We start from the raw sequence: 22094 nt of genomic DNA on the forward strand, positions 1-22094 counted from the left end.
AAGTGTTCTTTATGAAGTACTATAAATGCATGTATCACTAACATAAAATGTAAGCAGCTTTAAGACACCGCCTACAGAAACCACTGAGATTAATTTCTGTTCCTTCCCCACAGTACTTTCAAGTATTTGTCAGCAAGTTCCCTGAATTCCTGCTAAAAGGAATGGCTTCTCCTCAGATGAACTTCAAATATTCATCTCCATTGGAAATGTAAAAGTGGATCCTCAAAAAACAAATTCCACTCACCATAGTAGCTAAATTTCTACTGAGCTGGGACTGAGACCAAAATGTGGTTTCACCTTGCTCTTATTTATTATTGAAATGTTGTGTCTTTTTTTTCCCCTGAAGTGTCCTAATAAGTTTAAATAGTAAAAAATCTGTGGTTGAAAATGGCTTAGAATTGAAATACAAAAACATATTGGAATGATGGAATGAGGCACTCCAGTCATTTCAAGTTGCTGCAGCAATGCAGATGGGAGAAAAAAACCTTTAAAGACAGGAATGACAATAAAGTGAAATGGGAGAAGGGAGAAGTAAATCAAGGTTTGCACAGTACTAGGGTACAGTAGAGAGAAAATGTGTAAGCTCTCTATCCCTCTGGTGATCTGTGCTTTCATAAGCAAAAGAAAATAATCCCCTTGAAAATAAGATAATTTGCCAGCTCATTTATGCTCTAAGAAGCTATTTAAGTACAAATATTTTGATATTTGCACAGTCAGCTTGTACAGCCAATGTGCTCGCCTTCTTTTATATCTGTAGCCATCTATTTTTTAAAGGTTGTGATCAGAGTTAATTCTATTCCTCGTTTTGTGATCTGAATTAGTGTCTGAGATTTCCCTTCCAGTTGGTCTAAATATAACACATTTCATTTCTGGCAAGTCCACAGTGAAATGCAAATTGCTGTGAGCTCCAGCACGCCACTATTGTTGGGTGTTTGTCACCAGAATTAGCAGCACACACTCTTCCCATAAAAGGCTTTTTGTCAGCTTGCCAGCCGGGTGTTCAACTCCTCCCAAGTGTTTCTGTGCAGGCACTTCTAGGAACAAAAGAGGGTCATGCCTGCCCGATTTCCTGGCCCTGGGGATGGAAACTGGGGGCTCAGCCACCCTGCACACCAGGGCAGCACGCAGCCCCTACAGGGAAACCCAAACACAGGGATGGGGGGAACGTGGGGCTCTTCACCAGCAAAATTCCCAGGCAATTTTAGTGACTCAAGGGTGGAAATGCACACAGAGTTTTCACCCCAGAGAGGGTGAAAAAATATCCAAAATTGGAATAGTTAGCCACAGGTCCCACTTAATAAAAAAAAAAAAAAATTAAAAAAAAAAATAAAAAGAAAATAAAAATAAATTTCTAGGAAAAGTGGAGAGGAAGACAGAAACAGGAGTTATTTGAGAGTTGCATTCTGAAGCTACCTAATGAACTCTTCACCCTTTCCTACAAAATCTGCAGCAGATGGCCTGTACAGCAATAGATGGACAAGGCTCTTGTCATCTGCTGCTGCATTCCCACCACAGCACCTGACATTGCTTTATTCCACCAAACCCTCTGCAAATGAAGGACTAAAGAATCTCATGGCACGTTCTGCTCAGGGCACTGCACTTTGCAGATGGCACCAGAGCAGCACCATGGGCCCCCATCAGGGTGTGAGGGCAGGTGGGCTCCAAACTGGGCACAAAGCAGGGCACCAAGTCCAGGCTGCATTAAATAAGCTGTGCTTTGACAGAATGAAGTACTGACCTGACTTCTATTTATTTTTTTACACAAATGGATGTTATAGAATGGCAGACCTAGCCTGAAAAACACAAAGCAGTTTCACAAGTAAAATGACAGGAAACACCTTGTTTGTGTTAATACTTTACTCTTTCACCTCATTTAGCTCATACATGACATGTTGAGGACAGCAGACAATTAAAAATCTCAAGACATTCCAGGTTCTGCCAGGAGGGGAGCTGGAAATTTCAGGGTGATGAAGGCCTAATTAGAAACCCTACAATGGGAAACTGCTAGAGATGCCATCTTTGAAATAAAGTGAAAAACTGTATTCTTACCTAATATTGGCTTTTTTTGCCCCAAAAAGTGCGAAAGTGTAAATTTTACAGCCACATTTTATTTCTGAGAAGAATACCTAGGTTACCTAGAACATGACCTTTGGAAAACTGTGGTTTTTATGGTGTATCCCTATACTATGGAGTGCTGTCATACACTATAAAACCATCTATGCTAGTGCAAAGCAACATCTGGGAGTTCATTTTTGGGGGGTATTACCAGAATATATATATATATAATTTATATATATATAATTATAATTATATACATATAAATATAATAAATAAATATAATAAATATAATAAATATATATAAATATATAAATAAATATAATAAATAAATATAATTATATATAATATAATTATAATATAATATATATTATTATATATAAAATAATATATATAAAATAATAATATAAAAATATTATATATAAATATATAAAAATTAATAAAATATATATAAAATAATATAAAATTTGCATAGAATATATGTAAAATAATTTTACATTTGAGAAATCTGTACAGGACGCACAGTCCTAAAAAGCTAAATTTTGATAATTCAAATGACTGCCTCCCCTCCCATTAAAGGTTTCTTACAACTCAATAAATTTTTTCTTGATTCTCCCGTGATATTTCATATTCAGATCTATTTAAGAGACTTGCCAAGCAGAATTTCCAAAACTGATAAAGGGAACTGGTCCTGTTCAAGCTCCCAGAGGTTTTTGTTGCTCCTCTGTTGGCCCTGTGGCTGTGCTGAGTGCTGAGATGAAGTGAGGCACATCTCCCCCTCCCCACACACAGCAATGCTCTGTCTGCCTCTCCCAGCTTTATTTTAGAGGCTTTGACAACAACATCAAAGGACAGGAACAATTTCCTTTCTCTTCTCTAATATATCAGCAGAGATTGGAAAGTATGAGGGCCCACTGGATTCAGATCCATTTTTTCTTGTAATAACATGATGCTAGACAGGATAAAGTCCTCCTTCTTCCTACTTTTTGTTTTAAATGACTTTGCAGCAATGAGAGCAAAAAGTAAACACATCAGAGAAAAAAACCAGAACAAAACAAACCCGGGGAAACCATGCAGCTAAAGATGAAAAACTATCCCAGGGTAAAGAACAAGCACTCAAATTCCCATGCTAATCCATCTCAAAGTTCACTGAGGTGCAAATCTTTTCATCACCTCCTCCTGTGGTGCCTGCATTGCTCACGCCCAGGATGGCAAAACACAAAAGGATAAAAAACTCTGCCTAACGGGGACTTAGCAGAGCCAGCTCACACTCAGGATGATGAAGCCATTCGTCTTGAAGAGTGATTCCCCCTGCAGAGCTGGGGAGACAGACGTATTAATTTGGGCTTTAACTATCTCCCTTTCATTGAGGGAAAGAAAGAATTTGTTATTTGGCTCTCTAATGGAGCAGTTTGCTAGCAATTTTCCCATTTCAAACACTGTCTCAGCTGCTAATGTGCAATGTTTTGTCAAGCTTACCTACCCATAACATAGACAAATCACCACCTTGGAGAAAAAGAGAGGGAGGGAAGCATCAGTACTGATAATTCTCAGCTGTCAGATGAATAGAGCCTACAAATGAGACAGGCACGCTCTATTAACAGTGCCAGGAGCTGTGTCACCAGTGTCCCTGGGCATGGGGCAGGCCCTGCTGGGACACAGAGGGGATGAGCCAGGTTCTTCCTGGGCTCTGCTGGGCTGCCATGGCTCAGCCTGCCAGGAACAAACAGCCCCGAGCCAAAGCCACCTCCAAGGGAGGGAAACACACCTGTGGCACTGGCAGGACACACAGCCTGTGTGAGGAGTGCTGGGAAGGGCAAAATCCTGGTTTTCCTCCTCCCTATAAGCAGGGATTTGCAGGGAACTGGGGAAGGAAGGAGCATTGACATCCACCATGGTGACATGTGATGGTGTTCACAGGGGTCTGAGGATGAGGGAAGAGATGAGAATGTTGACTCTGTGTTTCAGAAGGCTGATTTATTATTTTATGATATATATTAAAACTATACTAAAAGAATAGAAGAAAGGATTTCATCAGAAGTCTAGCTAAGAATAGAAAAGGAATGAAATGATAACAAAAGCTTGTGACTGACCGAGACAGTCTGGACAGCTGGACTGTGATTGGCCATTAATTAGAAACAACCACATGAGCCCAATCCCAGATGCACCTGTTGCATTCCACAGCAGCAGATAACCATTGGTTACATTTTGTACCTGAGGCCTCTCAGCTTCTCAGGAGAAAAAAAATCTAAGGAAAGGATTTTACATAAAATGTGTCTGTGACATGACAGAAGCCAGGGATGGGGAGAACAGTTTGGGTTAGGAAGGAGGAAATTTCTAGGGAACACAACAATCAAGCCAGGGACTGAAGCAACTGGATTATAAAAAGCTACTTGGACCATTATTCCAACATTTATCTGATAATTTAGGCTCTCATATATTACTGTGCATTTTAGTCTCTGATGAGGAAAAGTCTACAGGTGTATTTTTAGTATTCAAGGTGAATAAATCATACTAAATAAATCACCATCATACATGGTCTTCTTATTGCAGATATGAGCTGGATCTGACCCCTGCCCTGACACCTTTCTTTGCCTCTTCATCTGACACACAATCTTTACTCCCAGCATACACAGCAGGTTTGGGTGTCTCCAGTGAATATTTACCCAGGACAGCCCTGGATGGGAGGGAAGGGAGGAGTCCTGCCCTGCAGTCACAGTCAGGACTTGTAGCTCATCCAGCAGCACAACCTGAAACAGCCACAGTGCAGGGCCCAAACCTGCAATCCTGCTGCTTCAGAAAGTGCTCATGGCCTGATATCCCAGGGAACAGCTTTTGTGCAAAAAAAAAAAGTTTTGTAGAAAACAAAGTGCTTTGGGATGGCAGGACATGGAGGATTGTAGATGTCTGTGCTCACTGCTTGTTTTAACAGTTGAAGCCTTCACCCTGCAGCCCAGCCAGACTCTACCACCACTATAAAACCCCTAAACAAACTGGGTCCTCCAAGATTTTTATACTGCTGCCTTTCATCACAGCACCTGAATGACTCCCAAATAAAATTAATAATACACATTATAAATGCTTCTTATGGAGTCTGCCTTAGGAAATGGAGAGCTGAGAGCCAGTAACCTGCACCTGCAATAATAGAGGTGACAACTGGAGTTTCCCTTCATATTCCCTTTGCTGTTGATGTTCAGGTCTAGCTGTCGAGCTCCTGCTGCAGTTTTAGACAGGGCTGCTTCCTAACAACTCACCCCAGGGCAGATCTTCAAAAGACAAAATCCCATCCACAGTGAAGTGACTTGTCAACATAAATCTACCTAGGAAGTTACATAGGTAATTCTGCTCACCAAAAGATATCTTTCAGAATGAAAACAGATGTTTTGATATGTTCCTGATACCATGGTGTTATTCTAAAAGCAGTGCTGGTGACATTGGATCTTCTGACACACTGTAGTGAATTTAGTTTCAGCTGTGTACCTGAGCAGTTGATCAGGCATCACTGGTAACCATTGAATTTGTGATGGCAGCCACATTAGAAATCCATCCCCTCTGTTGTAGCATGTTAATTTTGCATTAAATATAGCACAGACAATCAGGGCACCAGAGAAATCCACAGACTGGTATTTCACAAAACATCTTTTGACAAACACCAACGTCTCTCTAACCACATTAACACCAGAATGAAGCATTGTTCTGCCAAACCTCAAACCTTCTCCCTCTACCACTGTGACACTCCACATTTTTGGTGGGAAATTTTGGCCCCTCTCATCAGACTGTACACAGCTCATCATTGTAATGTCCCTGCCAGTCTCATTCATATATTTTCCTTTCTTTATCCCTGTGAGGGTGCAGGCTCCCCCTGAGCTGCTCCCACACCTGGAGGAATAGTGCTGGGTTGTGCCCAGATATCAGAGTCCAGGTGAGCTCCCCTGAGCCATCACCTGTGAGGGTGTTCAGGGTAAATCAGAAGCTGTTTTGGGGGAAGAATACAAAATAATGCTCTGAGTCTAGACTAGACAGAGGCATTTCCAGATGATTCTAGACTAGACAGGCAACTTCCCATCTCAGCTGACTTTACTGGGGCATGGGATCAGGGTTTGCAGGAAGAATTTCCCCTCTGTGCAGGACAGTGGCTGTGAACACAAATGCAGGAAGCAGAGTCCTTAGGCTGGAGAGATCTGGCAGTTTCCAGGTCCCTGCTGGTAATTCCATCCCTCATTGAAGCAGCCCATGAGTTCAGAGTTGGTGTTTCTGAGCTGGGCTCAGTGTTGGTGTTTCTGAGCTGGGTTCAGTGTTGGTGTTTCTGACATGGGCTCAGTGTTGGTGTTTCTGAGATGGGTTCAGAGTTGGTGTTTCTGAGATGGGTTCAGAGTTGGTGTTTCTGAGCTGGATTCAGTGTTGGTGTTTCTGACATGGGCTCAGTGTTGGTGTTTCTGAGATGGGTTCAGAGTTGGTGTTTCTGAGATGGGCTCAGTGTTGGTGTTTCTGAGATGGGCTCAGTGTTGGTGTTTCTGAGCTGGGTTCAGAGTTGGTGTTTCTGAGATGGGTTCAGTGTTGGTGTTTCTGAGATGGGCTCAGTGTTGGTGTTTCTGAGCTGGGTTCAGAGTTGGTGTTTCTGAGATGGGTTCAGTGTTGGTGTTTCTGAGCTGGGCTCAGAGTTGGTGTTTCTGAGATGGGCTCAGTGTTGGTGTTTCTGAGCTGGGTTCAGAGTTGGTGTTTCTGAGATGGGCTCAGTGTTGGTGTTTCTGAGATGGGTTCAGAGTTGGTGTTTCTGAGATGGGCTCAGTGTTGGTGTTTCTGAGATGGGCTCAGTGTTGGTGTTTCTGAGCTGGGTTCAGAGTTGGTGTTTCTGAGCTGGGCTCAGTGTTGGTGTTTCTGAGATGGGTTCAGAGTTGGTGTTTCTGAGCTGGGTTCAGTGTTGGTGTTTCTGAGATGGGCTCAGTGTTGGTGTTTCTGAGATGGGCTCAGTGTTGGTGTTTCTGAGCTGAGTTCAGAGTTGGTGTTTCTGAGCTGGGTTCAGAGTTGGTGTTTCTGAGCTGGGTTCAGTGTTGGTGTTTCTGAGATGGGTTCAGAGTTGGTGTTTCTGAGATGGGTTCAGAGTTGGTGTTTCTGAGATGGGCTCAGTGTTGGTGTTTCTGAGCTGGGTTCAGAGTTGGTGTTTCTGAGATGGGTTCAGTGTTGGTATTTCTGAGCTGGGTTCAGAGTTGGTGTTTCTGAGCTGGGTTCAGAGTTGGTGTTTCTGAGATGGGCTCAGTGTTGGTGTTTCTGAGCTGGGTTCAGTGTTGGTGTTTCTGAGCTGGGTTCAGTGTTGGTGTTTCTGAGATGGGTTCAGAGTTGGTGTTTCTGAGCTGGGTTCAGAGTTGGTGTTTCTGAGATGCTGTGGGGTAGGGACCAGCAGGGACATGGATCCCATACCTGGCACCCAGGGACTGCAGCTCAGACCCAGGGATTTGGGTTCAGAAGGCTCCAAAGAGACCATCCCCAGGGTGCTGCACAGTTCTGGTATTCACTTCCAGCCCAGCATCTGCTCTGAGCACTTTTCACTGATATTTTCTTGGAATTTTTTTTTAGGGGGGCTGTTTTGAGGTTGGTTTTGTTATTCTGAGGGGAGACAGAGTTTCTCTAGCACCTGTGTGAAAGCAATCATTCCCCAATGGTTGAACCTGATAAATATAAACCTGTAGGACAGGTTTTAACAAGCCAGACCCAGAAGATTTGCTGCACTGAGAAGCTCTGTGAGGTCCCAGACAGACAAACCCCTGAACACATCACATTGCTGTTTAATTACTGGTTGAGGAGGTCAGTCCTGACCACCCTCTATTGACTTCCAATTATTTCAAGAAACTTCCAGCCCTGATCACTCCCCAGGTTTTCTCACAATGCTCAGGGATCTGAGAATTTCAAGCTGATTTGCATTTTTTTTGGTCAAGTTGTAACACAAAACTCTTCTTTTAGTGAAAATGGAAGTAAGCTGACAGAAAAAACCAAAAAGTTATTTTTTAATCTCTAATCTAACTTACTGTTAGGAGCTGTGTACATTCTGTACATCTGTTTTTACTGCACATTTACAATACTGACAAGGAAAAGGCAGAACACCAGAAATTAGCAGGAAAATTAAGTAGCTGTTTGGTAGTTGAAATTCTGCCACCTGTAATATTGTCTCAACAGATTCTGTTATTTGACAATAGACATTCCTCAAATCCTTTCTTATTTTCACAGTCTTTTTAAGCAAAATAAACAGAACATGTGCTAGCCAAAGACAATTTGTATTTCAAACAGTAAAAAATCTGATTAGTATATTTTATGTCAAAGTTGTGATTTTATGCTTTCTATTTTATTTTCTGTAATTGCTTTTCCTCTTCATAATCAGCTTTAAGAATGTATATGCTCATTATATATTGCATTCTCTTTGTTTTGCTTGGCAATACAGGAGCTTTGTGTTGAAATTTATATTAGATTAAATATATATGCCTTTTTGGTTATACCATTCATTTTTATTAGTAATTATCAATTTGTGTTTATACTGGACTGAAGTGATATCTCTGGGAAAAAGAGAATAGACATACACATACAAACCCAAAAAATCCTAAACCAAACTAAAACCAAAACAATCTCAAATCTACAAACCTTTTAAGTTTAATCCTACACAGCTTGCCTGAGTAAATTAACCTGAACATAACTTTTTTTCTAAAAGAAATCTCCCAGTTATAAAAAGCAGCGAAGAAGGTAAAAATTGATATGGCTGAAATGAAAATTACCATGTGTATGAAACCTAGAAATTTATCAAAACAAGCCCACCTTCCTGTGCCTGCAGATGACATTAGTTACACAACTTCAGAAAGAAAAGTAAAGATGTAAGAAATAAATCTGCCTTGATCTTGCAGCAGAAACTCCCTGCTGTTTCTGCTTGTTTCTAAAACTGTGAAATGCAGCTTTCTGTTTTCCTTAATTTGTCTCAGCACAGAAAACACTTTTATTCTTAACATTTTCCATGTATTTTTATTTTCTTCACTGACTATCAATCTAAAATATTTATGATTTCTTTATTATTTTTGTGTTTTGAACTCAACAAAAAATTTTCTACATCTTTTTGGCCTGACAAAATAAACTTCTGTGGAATGCAAGACACAGTTTGACTGGTGAGATCCAGAACAAAGCAGTCAGGTTAGACATGAGAAGCTGTCCAGAGCCAATTTACAGCAGTGAATGAAAATCATATTACAGGATTCAACTACAGGAGCCAACCTGGTTCCCCAGGCAGAGAACTTGCCACCAGAGGCAATTATGGAGCATTTACTGCAAGTTCAAAAATACTCTGCTGGCTTCAGCTGCACTATTTACTGGAAGCCTGGGAAAATTATTATAATTTTCTTTCAGGAGGAAGAACAATGTTAAATTAAAAATTGTCATTCCTTTTTCCATGAAGTTTATAGTTTCTTTACATTTATATTCCTGATAAAACTTCTTGCCTTTATGAAACTGAGAACTTCAAAGCCAATTGTTAATAAACATGAAAATGCTGTCGTGTAGTTAATTTATAATTCATATAACAAAAAATTATTCTTATTACAATGAATAGTTACTGGTGCTCAATCTTTCTATAATAGCTTTTCTGACTTCATTCTAGTTGGAGGAAAATTAATTTTGAATACGCCAGTAACTTAAACTCCCAGAAATTGTTCATCACCCTCTTCAAATCACAAAAGCTTCCTAAAGATTCCCTGCTAAGCCCTAGCTGGCCTGAAATGCACATTCCTGCAGGTATTGAAGAACAGAGAAGGCAATTTCTTCCAGAGACAATTCCTGAAACACCAAACACAGCAAACCTGTCTGCCTCCAGGCCTGCAACACTGCCCAGCACACTGGGACCCTCAGGACATGAAATTTGTCAGGAAACCATTCATTAAAGGTAGAACAAGTAGAACATTACATTACAAAGTGATCATCTTGCAGAAAATTAGGTTTGTGCTCATTTTGCCAGAACCGGGAGAAAACCAACATTTCATTTTTCCTGTCCTCCAACTCTAAAATTTTTCTTAAGAGTAGAAATTCTGCACCAAAATCACGTGCTACTTATACCTACAAAAACATCAGCCACCCATTCAGCTATCAAAAGTGGAAATGCTAAACTAAACCCATGTAGAACAAGTGACTAAAATGAACCTTAGGCCAAGCCTAGGAGCTGGTGGCAGGGCTTCCATGCCTGTTTGCTGTGCCCAGCTGCCAGAGGAAGCTGTGGTTATTATCTCAGCAGACAGGGTGCCTAAACTGCACTCTTCCTTCAGGGACTGGCAGCCTCCTTACTGTCTGGAGCAATTGCAGCAGCATTTAAACAAATGGTTTGTGATTGTTTTTGAGTCAGGTACATCCTACCCAGCTTTATCTTGGCTCATTCAATTCCATTTCTCTTCATCTCACCAGACACAGGGTATGGTACAGGTAAATGACAATGGTGAAGCAAACTTGATGTGAACAGATCTCAGATCTGTTTCAGGATTTAAGGATATACTTTACATTCTGGAGTTTGATTTGTAAGTCTGCAGATGACTGAGACTTGGCTTTTCAGAGTAATTAACACTGCACAGCACAAAGTGTTCAAAGCACAGTGCCTGTTGACTTTTGCTGCAGCTGGGAGTCCTCAACAGTGCTGAATGTCTCAGCTGAATCAGCCAGAACTGAGATTACATCACCAGTGACCACCCAAGGAAAGTTTGTGCAAGTCACTTGCCCAGAATCAATTAATAAAACCACTGGCAAGAAGAGGCACAACCCAATTCTCTGAAGAGCATTCATGAGATTATCTTCCCCACAGTCCCCATTTTACAGTTTTCCTGTTTCTGCAACAAGTGAACAAACCCTATCTATACACACAGGCTCCCTCCCTACACATCCCTGATGCATCCCTAGGCAACAAGAAATTAATCCAAGCTGTCAACAGCAGCATGAGACTGTGCTGCTGTTGAAGTGAATACCACCACAAATCTACACAAAAGCTTCAAATGACAACTGCAGCTACAAATATTAACTTTGGTATTTTCTAGCATTTTCCAGTTTATTTCTTTTTACTTTAAGAAAAACCCCAAACATTTAATTCAGTGGCCTCAAACCCAAAAGCTGAAATTACTGATTCCATCACAAGGAAACTCGAGTGTAACAGAAGTGTGAGTCCCAGATCCCTGTAGTGCTCTGTAACTGGAATAGCAGCAGTGCAAACAGGAGCTCCCTGTGTAGTTTAAGAGTTAATCTGTGCCTAGACAGTCCCTAATGCCCAGGGACAGACACTCAAATTGTTGTTGGGTTTCCCAAGTACATGGTGAGGAGGCAGGAAGGCTCTCCAAGGTAAATGTGCTTCACCTGTCCCTGTGTCCCTCTGTCCTGCCCCAGTGTCCCAGCTCTCCTGCCACCCTACACAGCTGCTGTCCACTGGCACCAATCTCAGGCCTTTTCACCAAATATTCCCCACTTTCTCAGACTCACAGCACTTTGCTCACCCTGTCTTGATTTCCTTTGTTCCCAATTCTTCTCCTCGTGTGTTTGGTTGTTTCCTCATTTCAGTTCACCCTTCTTTTCCCATCACTTTCTGTACTGGGCTCAGCTTGTTTACATTCTCTCAAGCATCCCAACCACAATCCAGCCTCTAGATTTATCAAATAATTAATTCCCTCTTTTCAGGAAGATCCTTCAGAGAAGCAGCACCCAGTGCCAGTGGTTGCTGCTCCAGCATCTGCCTCCTCCAGGCATGAGCACTCCCTGGCAGCAGGAGGGGGCTGTGTGCTGCCTCTGGGGAGCTGTGCCCTGCTTTCACTCTGCAAAGTCTTGTACCAACTGTTAGCAAACACAAAGGCACAAGTGGAAGTCCCTGCACCACTGTTTTAAGGTGTACAACATCCTCAGACAAGACCTGCCCGGAATTCACATCCTAAAACACAGCCTTGCTTGCAGTGATAAATAAAAAATGAGTGCATCAGTCTGAGGCAGACAAACAGCATGAAAACTTCCTTCTAAAGCAGGGGCAGAGGAAGAGTGTTGTGAGATGGGAAAAGATCAAGAGGGGGTTACTGCTCCTGCCCATGACTGGCAGGCATCAAACAAACGTGGCAGGCAGCTCGTGAAAGCAAATTCTGTTTGAAACCCTGCAGCCAGGGCTGGCAGTGCCCTCAGCCCCTGTGCCCCCATCTGCACGGGCAGGAAAGCTGTCCTTGGGCTGAGTGATGCCAGGGAATCTCTAATGACTGAGAAAGGATCTGTGCAGCCCATGTCCTGAGCCCAGAGCAGCCCAAGCCGTGTGGTTCCAGGGCTCTGCTCTCCCCTGGCTCTGCTGGCTGAGCTGTCATTCTGTTTGACAGGCACTGGCTGCAGGGTTTGATCAAGTCTGAGCAGAAAAACAGATTCTCTGGAGGCTTTGTCTCCTGTCTGTTGGTCATCCCTCCTTCCCTACACCTCTCCAGCATCAAGCCCATTCTGCACTCACACCATGTTCCCTATTTACCTTGCATGCATTTTCTCTCACCCTTTCTAAATAACTGCAAGCTCTCCTTTTACTGTAGATGCTGTCCCAATATAGGGAATGACTGTTTTGTTCATATACCAGCAAACCACCACACCTGCATTTCAGTATTTCTTTCCATTAAATGCCTCCAGGTGCTTAATGACTTTTGTTTTCACCCAAGTAGTCATGCAAAACTTTTCTGTTTATTCTCACGTGCTTCTCTACGGCACAAACTCTTCATTTCTCCTCTGAAAAGCAAAACCCACTTTGTAAGCAGAGACTCTTTTGTAACACTCAGCACACAGTCTGTATTCCTCAGCTTCAATTTCTCATAACTCATTTTTCCTCAGTCAATTTGGCTGCTGCTGTCAGCTCCCACCTAAACAAGAAGCTTCATAAAAAACCAAATTGCATTCTCTACATTCTTGCTACCTATTTTATGAAATTATGAAAAAGCAAGTCTGGGGTACAGATTTCTAGCTTTCCTAAATTGCTTACTTAGTAGCAAACATTCTTGCAATGAAGTCCTTCACCTCGAGGAGTAATAGAGTAACACAACAGACTTCTAATTCATATGCAGGAGAGGGAAAATTAGCACCACACGATGCTTGTTTGATGTCCCATGACAAGTGAGTTTCCTGGTTTGTGATGGGTTTTTATCAACAAAAGAGTCTTAGGACTTTTTGGCAGCTTTGTCAGAGAAGGTTCTGCCTACCCATGCTAATGAAGAAAGGTAGGAAGGCTGAATAAAAGATCTTTAATTAATACTGAAACAGAGTGAAATGTAGGTCACCCTTAATAACTGTGTTAGAGCAACAGCTGTGTGTTTCATTTTTGTAGAACAGTTTGTAAGTCAAGTGTTCTTAGCAGAGCAATTTGGCTTACAAGAGAATACTGAGTTAGGGGGAAATACAAGAACAAGTTGAATTCAATGCTCCTTGGGGTTCTTATGCCCAGAGCATTAGAAGGACACACAGACAATGAGAGGGCTGGAGCCCCTCTGCTACTGAGAAAGGCTGGGAGAGCTGGGGGGAACAGAAGGCTCTGGGAAAACCTTAAAACCTTTTCCAAAAGGGGCTCCAGGAGAGCTGGAGAGGGACTTTGGACAAGGGCCTGGAGTGATAGGACAAGGGGGAATGACTTAAAACTGACAGAGGGCAGGGTTGGATGGGATATTGGGAAGAGATTCTTCCCTGTGAGGGTGGTGAGGCCCTGGCACAGGCTGCCCAGAGAAATTGTGGCTGCCCCATCCCTGGAAGTGTCCAAGGCCAGGTTGGAAGGAATTTGGAGCAAGTTGGGATAGTGGAAGATGACCCTGCCCAAATCTGGTAGGATTGCTTCCAACCCAGAACACTCCTCAATCTTACAAATTTATGCTTTATCATGGTAAATTTTGCTGTGTACCAGTATTTCTACAGCAACAAGAAGTGGATAAGTCCAGTGAACATGCAAATATTTGAATTTATACTGTGTAGACTGTAAAAACTGGCTGGATGTCAGAAAACTCAGTATGACAAGAACCTAAATAGGAAAAGAATTGATCTGCATTCCCTGTGGACTAACCACAAGTAAAATGGTTTAATGTAAAAGTATTTCAGGCCCACAGTAGTATGAAGTCATGGACACAGAAATAGATGGTTCCAATTCCTAGAGGTAGTAAAGGCAAACAAGTCTATAAAACAAGCATCTGATTCCACAACACAAGTCACAAAACTGTTAAAGAACTAGAAATAACAATGTGGAAGACAAGATACAGAAGGTAAAATCAGCAGACAATGTGCTCTGATGTTCTAATTCATTATAAATGCACCTGCCAAGCTAAAAAGATGTCCCTCCATCTCATGGGGAAATCACTGACTAGAAATAAGAAAGGACTGTGTATTTTCATTTACTGACTATAGAACTACAATTCTGGGTTTGTGAAATGTAAACACAATCTGAACTTAAGGCCCCAAGAACTTTACCTTGCTTTCAGGTAGGACAGTACCAAACTATCTTAATTTACATTTAAAAATGGTTTGAGCCCTTAGATCAAAAGAACAAACCAGAGAGGACAACTACTGACAACTGACTTGAGAACAAGCTGACAACTACTTAAAACAGCTTTTAAAACATACCCCTTTCTTTCTTCCACGCAGGAGGCCGTGACATGGGATAAAACCGGAGAGAAATGGAAAAGATTTGTGCATGAGACTGGCACTTACATTTCCCAGATGTCCTCGGGGAGGTTGGCTGGGATCTCTGTCAGGCCCCTGCCCCTGCAGTCCACCACGTTGTTGCTGCAGGTGCAGGCAGAGGGGCAGGAGACGGAGCTGGCGCTGCACGACGGCGGCTCGGACTGGGGGCCTGCACACAAGGAACACATTCCATGCCTTAAAAAACGGTTGTGAGCCTTTAACAACAAAATGCTATGGGCTTTGCAGATCCTCTTACTATACAGAGTAATAATTTATTTGCAGGTGAATATAATATTCTACAAATCAACTGCAGAGAAAACATGCAAAGTGTGTTCTTATTCCTCTCAGCCTCCACGCTATCAATCTCTTCCCCTCATGAACACTTCCTTCATGCTCACCCATATCAATTCATTCAAAGATTTTTAAATTAAGCTTTAGAATCAAGTAGCATTTCCAAATTTCCAAAAGTTATCTTTCTCCAGAAGTTTCCATTACACAAACTCTTCTTGAGTACTTTTACATACTGAGAGAAGACTCTCATCAGAGACAACTTATGTTTTTGAAATAAGGAAACCTTTTGAAATAAGGAAACCTGTTATGGTGTGAAGACTGGGAATATGAAGCCAGCTTTTTTTGAAGATAAGACAAGGCAGTTAATGGAAACATAAAAAGAATTTAGAAAAACATAAGTTCAAACTTTCAAACTCTTGCTTAAGCTAGACACAAAGAGACAAAGCTACACACAGAGCAGAGGTGTAGCACGAGGACATTGCTTTATACAAATTCTAGTCAATTCATTAGATTCAGGCTTAATTAAGTGTCATTACATTTTTTTGAAACTGTAGCAATTATGTCATTTTACTCAAATGGTTATGATTCCTACATTTAAAGTTTTGATATATGCATACATTTAGCCATAGATAAAATGGGTTTGCTATGCTAATTGAGGTTATCAAGATGTAGCAGTTATTGGTTTATTTATAGTGAGTCATATTTCCAAAGTATATGGAACACAAGAAGCCTCAAGTATCTTTATGTTGAGATACAGATGGCTAAATGTGAAGGTTTGTAAGGCTGGTAAGAAGTGACAAAAATTCTAAAAGATTGGCCCTTTGGGTGGAAAATTAAACACATCATAGCTGTCAAAACACAAATACATACAAGAATGTGGAAATACTATTCACAAAGCTGTTCATTCTTGGGGTTTTTTGTCTTTGAAAAGACCCATGATAGATACTTTAATGTATTCTAACTACAGGTGACAAAAAGTTAAAAAAAAAGAAAAAAAAAATTGCACCAACTCGTAATTCAACGTTCATTAGGACAATTAGAGATTTTATAAAAACACAACATTCCTATAAATTTCCTCTCTTGATTTATGCCTCCATACTTGCTTGGCTTAGCTCCTAACTCTGCACAGCAGCGTCAGCTTGTACAGAAAGCCACACATGTCCCTGCTTTCACAACCTGGTAAGCAGCACAGAAAAGTCAACATCCCAAAGAGATTCCAGTGGCATCTCTCAGGGTCACTATTTTCAAAGGCAGACACAGTTTGAAAGGACATCAGCTGAAAACTTCTGCAGGTGACTTTACACATGCAGAGGGAGCCCTCCTGGAAAGCAAAACACAATTACTGTGAAATCATTCCTTCCATTAGAAAGGTGTTGAACTCTGATGGGAATTAATTTCAATTTGTCTGAATTTCCTTAAGTTCCAGCATGCTGTCATCCTCTTTAAATATTATTTTGTAACCAGGGATGACAGAACTGCCTTATATTCAAACATAATGTTGAGTTTCAGGATAAGATCACCATTTCAGTTGTGGGCAAAACATTGCCAAATTCGAATACTGGGTTGGAAATATTTTTATTGGTTGATCACCTGACTTTCTGTCAGGACACCAGAATAAAACTCTGGGTTTCATAGCACTGAGTTTTAAACATAGATGAACAAATTAACATTGATGTTATTTAAAGCTCTGAGTGGCTGCATTTTGGCAGTCCAGACCTCAGAGCTCCAATCCAGGCATCCAGAAGTTAGACTTTAAGAGGTAGTGACCATGTGGAAATAAATGGATCTCACAGGAAATTTGTGCACGGGCAGGGGTCAAATACATTCTTTATGAGAGTGGGCAGCTGCTTCCACCATGAGATGATCCTAATGACCCTTTCTCTCTGCTAAAATACCCTCTCATTTATAGTCTACTCTCCAGCCACCTTGACAGCTGCAGGTAAGGAGTTTTCCATCATATTTCCATCATGAGTCTTTCATCTCATGGCAGAGACCATTTTAGTGTCACCCTGAAGAATCATTGGGCTAAAAACTACTGTAAAAATAATTCAATAATGTAATAAAAATCTAAATCCATACGTATATGGTCCAAAGAAACAAATTCATATTTATCAAGCGACCTGAACTTTGATTTTTTTCCAGTTTCAAAATCTTTTTATTGGCTTAACACATGAGCATGCATTTAACAAGAAGTTAAGTGGTAGCTATTTGAACTAAAGAGGAAAAACCAATGCCACTAATTAAACATGTACATGTATAACAGGCAGGACAAGCAGCTCTCTTGGGTTTGTTTTCTGGCCATAGAAATGCAGGGCACACATACCACCACTGTCAATTATTAGAATTGCTGCAAAATTAACAGAAATCTGCACAACAGCACTGCCAGCTTTGTCTTTCATGGAGTTTAAGGTTTCTGTAGCACTTTAATTGTGACTACTCCCAAAAGTAGCTTATTGCCTCAAAATGCACACAGCCCTCTCCTGTGTCTGTGTAAGCACAAGAGGTTTTTTCTTAGCCCTGATCACCCCCAATTTACACTTTCTCTTTGTCTGCCTACCCTCTGGTACAACAGCCAAAGCAAAACGAAGGATGAGTGACTGCAAACGAGCTACTGCAAGCTTTTAGGGACAGGGAGAAATTATCAAATTTGGAAGAAACTTCAGAGCAATCCTTGCTCTCTGGGAGATAAAGAGTTGGCAACGAGGTCAAATCTTCCACACAACCATTAACACCTCCATCTCTGGTGTGCTTTCTGCAGAGGCTTTGTAGCAGGGGAAAAGCTGCATTTTGCACAGTTATAACACCACAACATACCACTGTGGGTTGGAGAAGCAGTAGCACACCCCCTTTTTGTTAGGGCCCAGCCTCCCAAAGCTGATGGAGTGCGAGGTGGAGCTCTAAGAGTGCTGCTGACCCCTCTGCAGCTGAACCAGCAGCAGCAGGAGGGTCAGGGGAGCTCAGGCCAGCTCCTCCCCAGCTGGGGTGGTGCAGCACTGCAGAGTGCAGGAAAGGCAGGGCATGCAAGGGAGGGCTGGATAAAGCAGTCTGAAAAGGAGAAAATACAGAAATAAGTCCTTGTGGAACAAAAAGCAGATAGCAGCAGTAGAATCAGAGAATCATTAGAGCTGGAAAAGTCCTCCAGGAGCACTGAGTCCAGCCAGCAGCACAGCACTGCCAGGTCCACCTCTACACCACATCCTCAAAGCACAACAAGCACATTTCTATCTTCTTCATAAGCAAAAGTAGGTCTAGACTGTAAGTTTCTGAGATTTTTAATGATAAAAAGACTTTGTGTCTAAATTGCTATTATCCTGATGAAATGCTTTTGCTTATGTTTAACCTTTGCAAAGAACAAAATACTGTATTGCACATGCACACTCAACAGGCATCCAGCACATATTCCATCAGCTCTCACACAAAAAAATCATCTGTTCAGGTGAATGTTTCTTGAATCACATTAGAAACAGAATTTCAAATCTGATTTGGATTTAATGGCCTCACTTCAACGAGGATCCATTGTTTGCAGATCTATAGAATTAAAGCACAAAAAATTCCAAGGCAGTTTAATCAGTTTGATGTTTGTGTCATTGTGGAGAACTGTTTAAAAAAAGACTGGTCAAGAAAACAAGTCTAATAGGCTATGGAATATAAAGTTACTAAAATTTGGCTATGACTTTCATAGGTTTGCAGAGTATAAGCATAGAGATAATCAAGGGTCCTGATGCAACACAGCCTCTAAAGAAGGGTATCTGAAACCTAAAAAGGAATTTTCTTTTTGCTGCTAATACTTTTTCAAAAGAAAAGACTCAGGAAAGGCAGAAATATTTCAAGATTTCTCTTTGTGTCCTTACAAGTGCAGTAAACTCTTCACAGCATGGCTACAGCAAGAGGAAATGGCCACAGACAAATCAGCTACATTTACATTATTCCCCTTCTGAAGTTGTTTTCACAATCTGTCATCTTGCCATTGCAGATTTTTTTATAATACACAGCAGCTCTAGTTCTCCACCACGTTAATTATATTTTTCTCTGAGATAAAAATCATCAACTCAATCATACATTTTGCTAAAAGAAAAACACTAACAAAGTGTGGAAGCCAGGGTAGGAGCATGATTAACAAAAATTACTATGCTTTTTTTACCTGATGCAGTGGAAAAACAGTGTCAATAATTATGGCAGTTAATATCTGGCACCACCTCAATTTACAGCCTCAGACTTTGGGTTAGGGGAAAAGAGAAGGGAGACTTAGGACCCAGAAGTTTCCAGAGAAATCAAATGTTTTTTTCAAGTAAGTCCCTCATTGGTCTCTTTTAAAAGCAGCAAACAGACTAATATTACAATTAGAATAGAATTGCTATGGTGTATAAATGAACAGTTTAAATGTCACAGGCATCTAAAATAAATTTTGCAATTACTAAATAAACGAAATAATCTCATTTGCACTGACACCCAATTACAGCACACTAAGCAGTGTGTTTTATTACCTCCTCACCTATCCAATCACCTCTGCAGCAGCTCCTTTCCACCAGTAAAATGTTAGTTATTTGTAAAACATGTCAATGGATTTTAAGATAAATCTGACAGGACTTCCTGGTTAAAAACCTGTGCTGACTTTACATCATTTGAAGTAGATCAGACACAAAATTATTGATCAATAAACAAAACACTACAAGTATTGCAGATCCAAGGATATAGTATGACCTTTTTGGGTGTAATTAAATAACCCATTGGAAGCTCTGACCATGCTGGGATATCTGAAATCAATTCCTACTGCATGAGCCATAGTTTGCACTAGATTGCCAGTGATATGAACTAATTTATTCCACAACACCTAAAGCAGATGCTGCTCCTGATTGATGTCTGCATCCCAGTTTAAAGGGACATCTGAGCAAAGAGGGATGGGCAAGGGAACCACAACTGACCATATGCAAAATTAACTGCAAAATTAACTGACCATATGAAAAAATAACATTCCTTATTGAGGGCAAAGATTCCTCTCATGGACAGAATTTGTACGAATTTGTTTATCCCACACAAACGTGCAGCAAATGGTTTAAGCAAATATTTCCATCTATGGTTGTTCAACAGTTATTTGCTGAGAACAGCTTTAAGATTTATGATTAGTGACTTAAGCCCCTAATTGATGTTATTAGCATTGAGTCCATGGTATGCAAAAAGTTGCCAGTCATGAATGTTCATGATTTGATTCAAGTTGTCTACTTTGCTGAACATTCCCAAAGAGTACATTTATCTGTTTAAAATTCATGGCACATAGGCACAACAGTTCTGTAAGGCAAAAGTCAACACTAATCAGTTTACAAATAAATATCAAGGAATAAAACTGGAAATAACCAACCACACTGAAAGGAAGGTCTGGCTTAATGAATGAAGCCCACTTTATTCTACGAAATCCTACTTAGTTTCACAATCTATCAGTAAAGTAACACCACTGAAAATCAGACCTTACTTCACACTGCCTTATCCTAAAGCACTAGTATTGCAATTATTTAATTAACAATAATAGCACCACAATTATATGAAATAAGAAAAATAAATTAAGACAAATGAAAAACGTAGAACAAAGAAGCAGCCTCAACCATAACAATAGAGGCTGAACAGGTGAATTTGTTATTCTGAAGAATTAATAGAACAGAACCTGTGGGACAACTGAAGTCTATAAAACTATGACAAAAGTGTTTTTCTCTCAGGGAAATTAATTCCACCTAAGCCTTCCAAAGGAGGGGTTGAAAATATCTCTTATGCCCTGTGCCCACTCTGAGCCTTTTTTTCAAGGTCTTTCTTCAACCCTGTCAACACAGGCATGTTCACCTTAAAGCAGGTAAAATTTACTTTCTAACTACTGCACCACAAGGAAGGCTGCCAGTGTGAATTTGGTTCTCTGGCTTTGGACACTGCCTGCTCTTCCAAAGACTTAAAAATATTCTAAAAGAAGGTCTTAAAAGATGTAGTGCTCCTGCAGCTCAAATGGTGCCATGCACAGTCATCTCATTAATGCCAGCTCCACAATTTGTATCAGCACTCCTGAAGGTGCACATGAAGTGACATTTAAATATAGGTCCAGAAATAATACAGTGAACTTATAAATATATTCAAGCATAAAAATGAAGAGGACCATAAATTATTTAAGTGAAAGGATGCCACCTGCACAAGGTTAAAAGATAGATAATGGCCATGATCAATGGTGAGCCAGTGAAGGGAGTGCAGTTCCAAACAGGTGATCCATCCTGGACTGCTCCAGGATGAAGTTTGATGAAGTTATGGAAGGAACAGAAATAATTTGAGCCTACTCAGTCCTTGGGCTTTGATTTACTGCTGTTTGAAAAGGAGTTTTACATACTACATGATTTTGTTTGCTTGCATGTTTGTCTTTGCTTCTGCCCCCCACTCTGCATCCTGCTGCAGCAGCACGGGGCTGTCTCTGCCTTGGCACTGAAGCTGCTCTCTTCAGGAGGAGGAGGAGGAGGAGGGTGGGGTTCTCTGCAGCCAGAGGCATTACAGATTGACAGAGCCATTCAGAGATGGCAGACACAGTGGGACATGTCTCCTGATAATGACATCCAAGGGCTCCAGTCTGGTCATGAGCTTCCCCACGGACAGATCTGGAGGGAGGAAATGCTTTTTTCCAGGTCAGTGGGCAAGAACTGAAGAATGAGTCACAATCCCCTTCCCTGGGCTGCCTTGGGATTCCACAGAGCAGATTCTTTGGCATTTGGAACATGCTAAGGAAGGCAGGGAAAATAAAGACATTTCCTGGGACAGGCTGAGGTTGCTGCCTCTGGTCTTTTGCAAGAGGCCCCTGGTACATTCAATCTCTTTAGGGTGTCTGGAAATTATAGAATAAAATTCTTACAGATCTTCAGAGCTAAACACGTTAGCCTGCCATTCCAAGGGGTAAATTCAACAATCCAGGAGATCCCTTCAGTTTGGCTACAGGTGCTGGTGCCCAGCTCTGCCAGGGAAGCTGCTGTGGGAAGAGCCAGGGCAGTTCTGGCTGCTTCCATTGGGCTCCACAGCTGAGCCTGCCCCTGCAACTCCTGTCCCATGTCACACCTGAGACA

The 22094-nt window shown here is 41.2% G+C and overlaps 1 protein-coding gene across 3 annotated transcripts in view; it reads right to left on the reverse strand.

Moving 5' to 3' along the window:
- The window catches only part of SLIT3 (slit guidance ligand 3), a 494867-nt gene that overhangs the window by 163527 nt on the left and 309246 nt on the right, over window positions 1-22094 (reverse strand). For all 3 annotated transcript variants that reach the window (XM_077186384.1, XM_054642751.2, XM_077186385.1), the window contains one exon: window positions 14752-14893. In XM_077186384.1, the coding sequence (XP_077042499.1) occupies window positions 14752-14893 (142 nt within the window). The remainder of the gene's footprint in view (window positions 1-14751; window positions 14894-22094) is intronic.

The sequence above is a fragment of the Agelaius phoeniceus genome, chromosome 15 (assembly GCF_051311805.1).
Source record: "Agelaius phoeniceus isolate bAgePho1 chromosome 15, bAgePho1.hap1, whole genome shotgun sequence".
NCBI lineage: Eukaryota > Metazoa > Chordata > Aves > Passeriformes > Icteridae > Agelaius > Agelaius phoeniceus.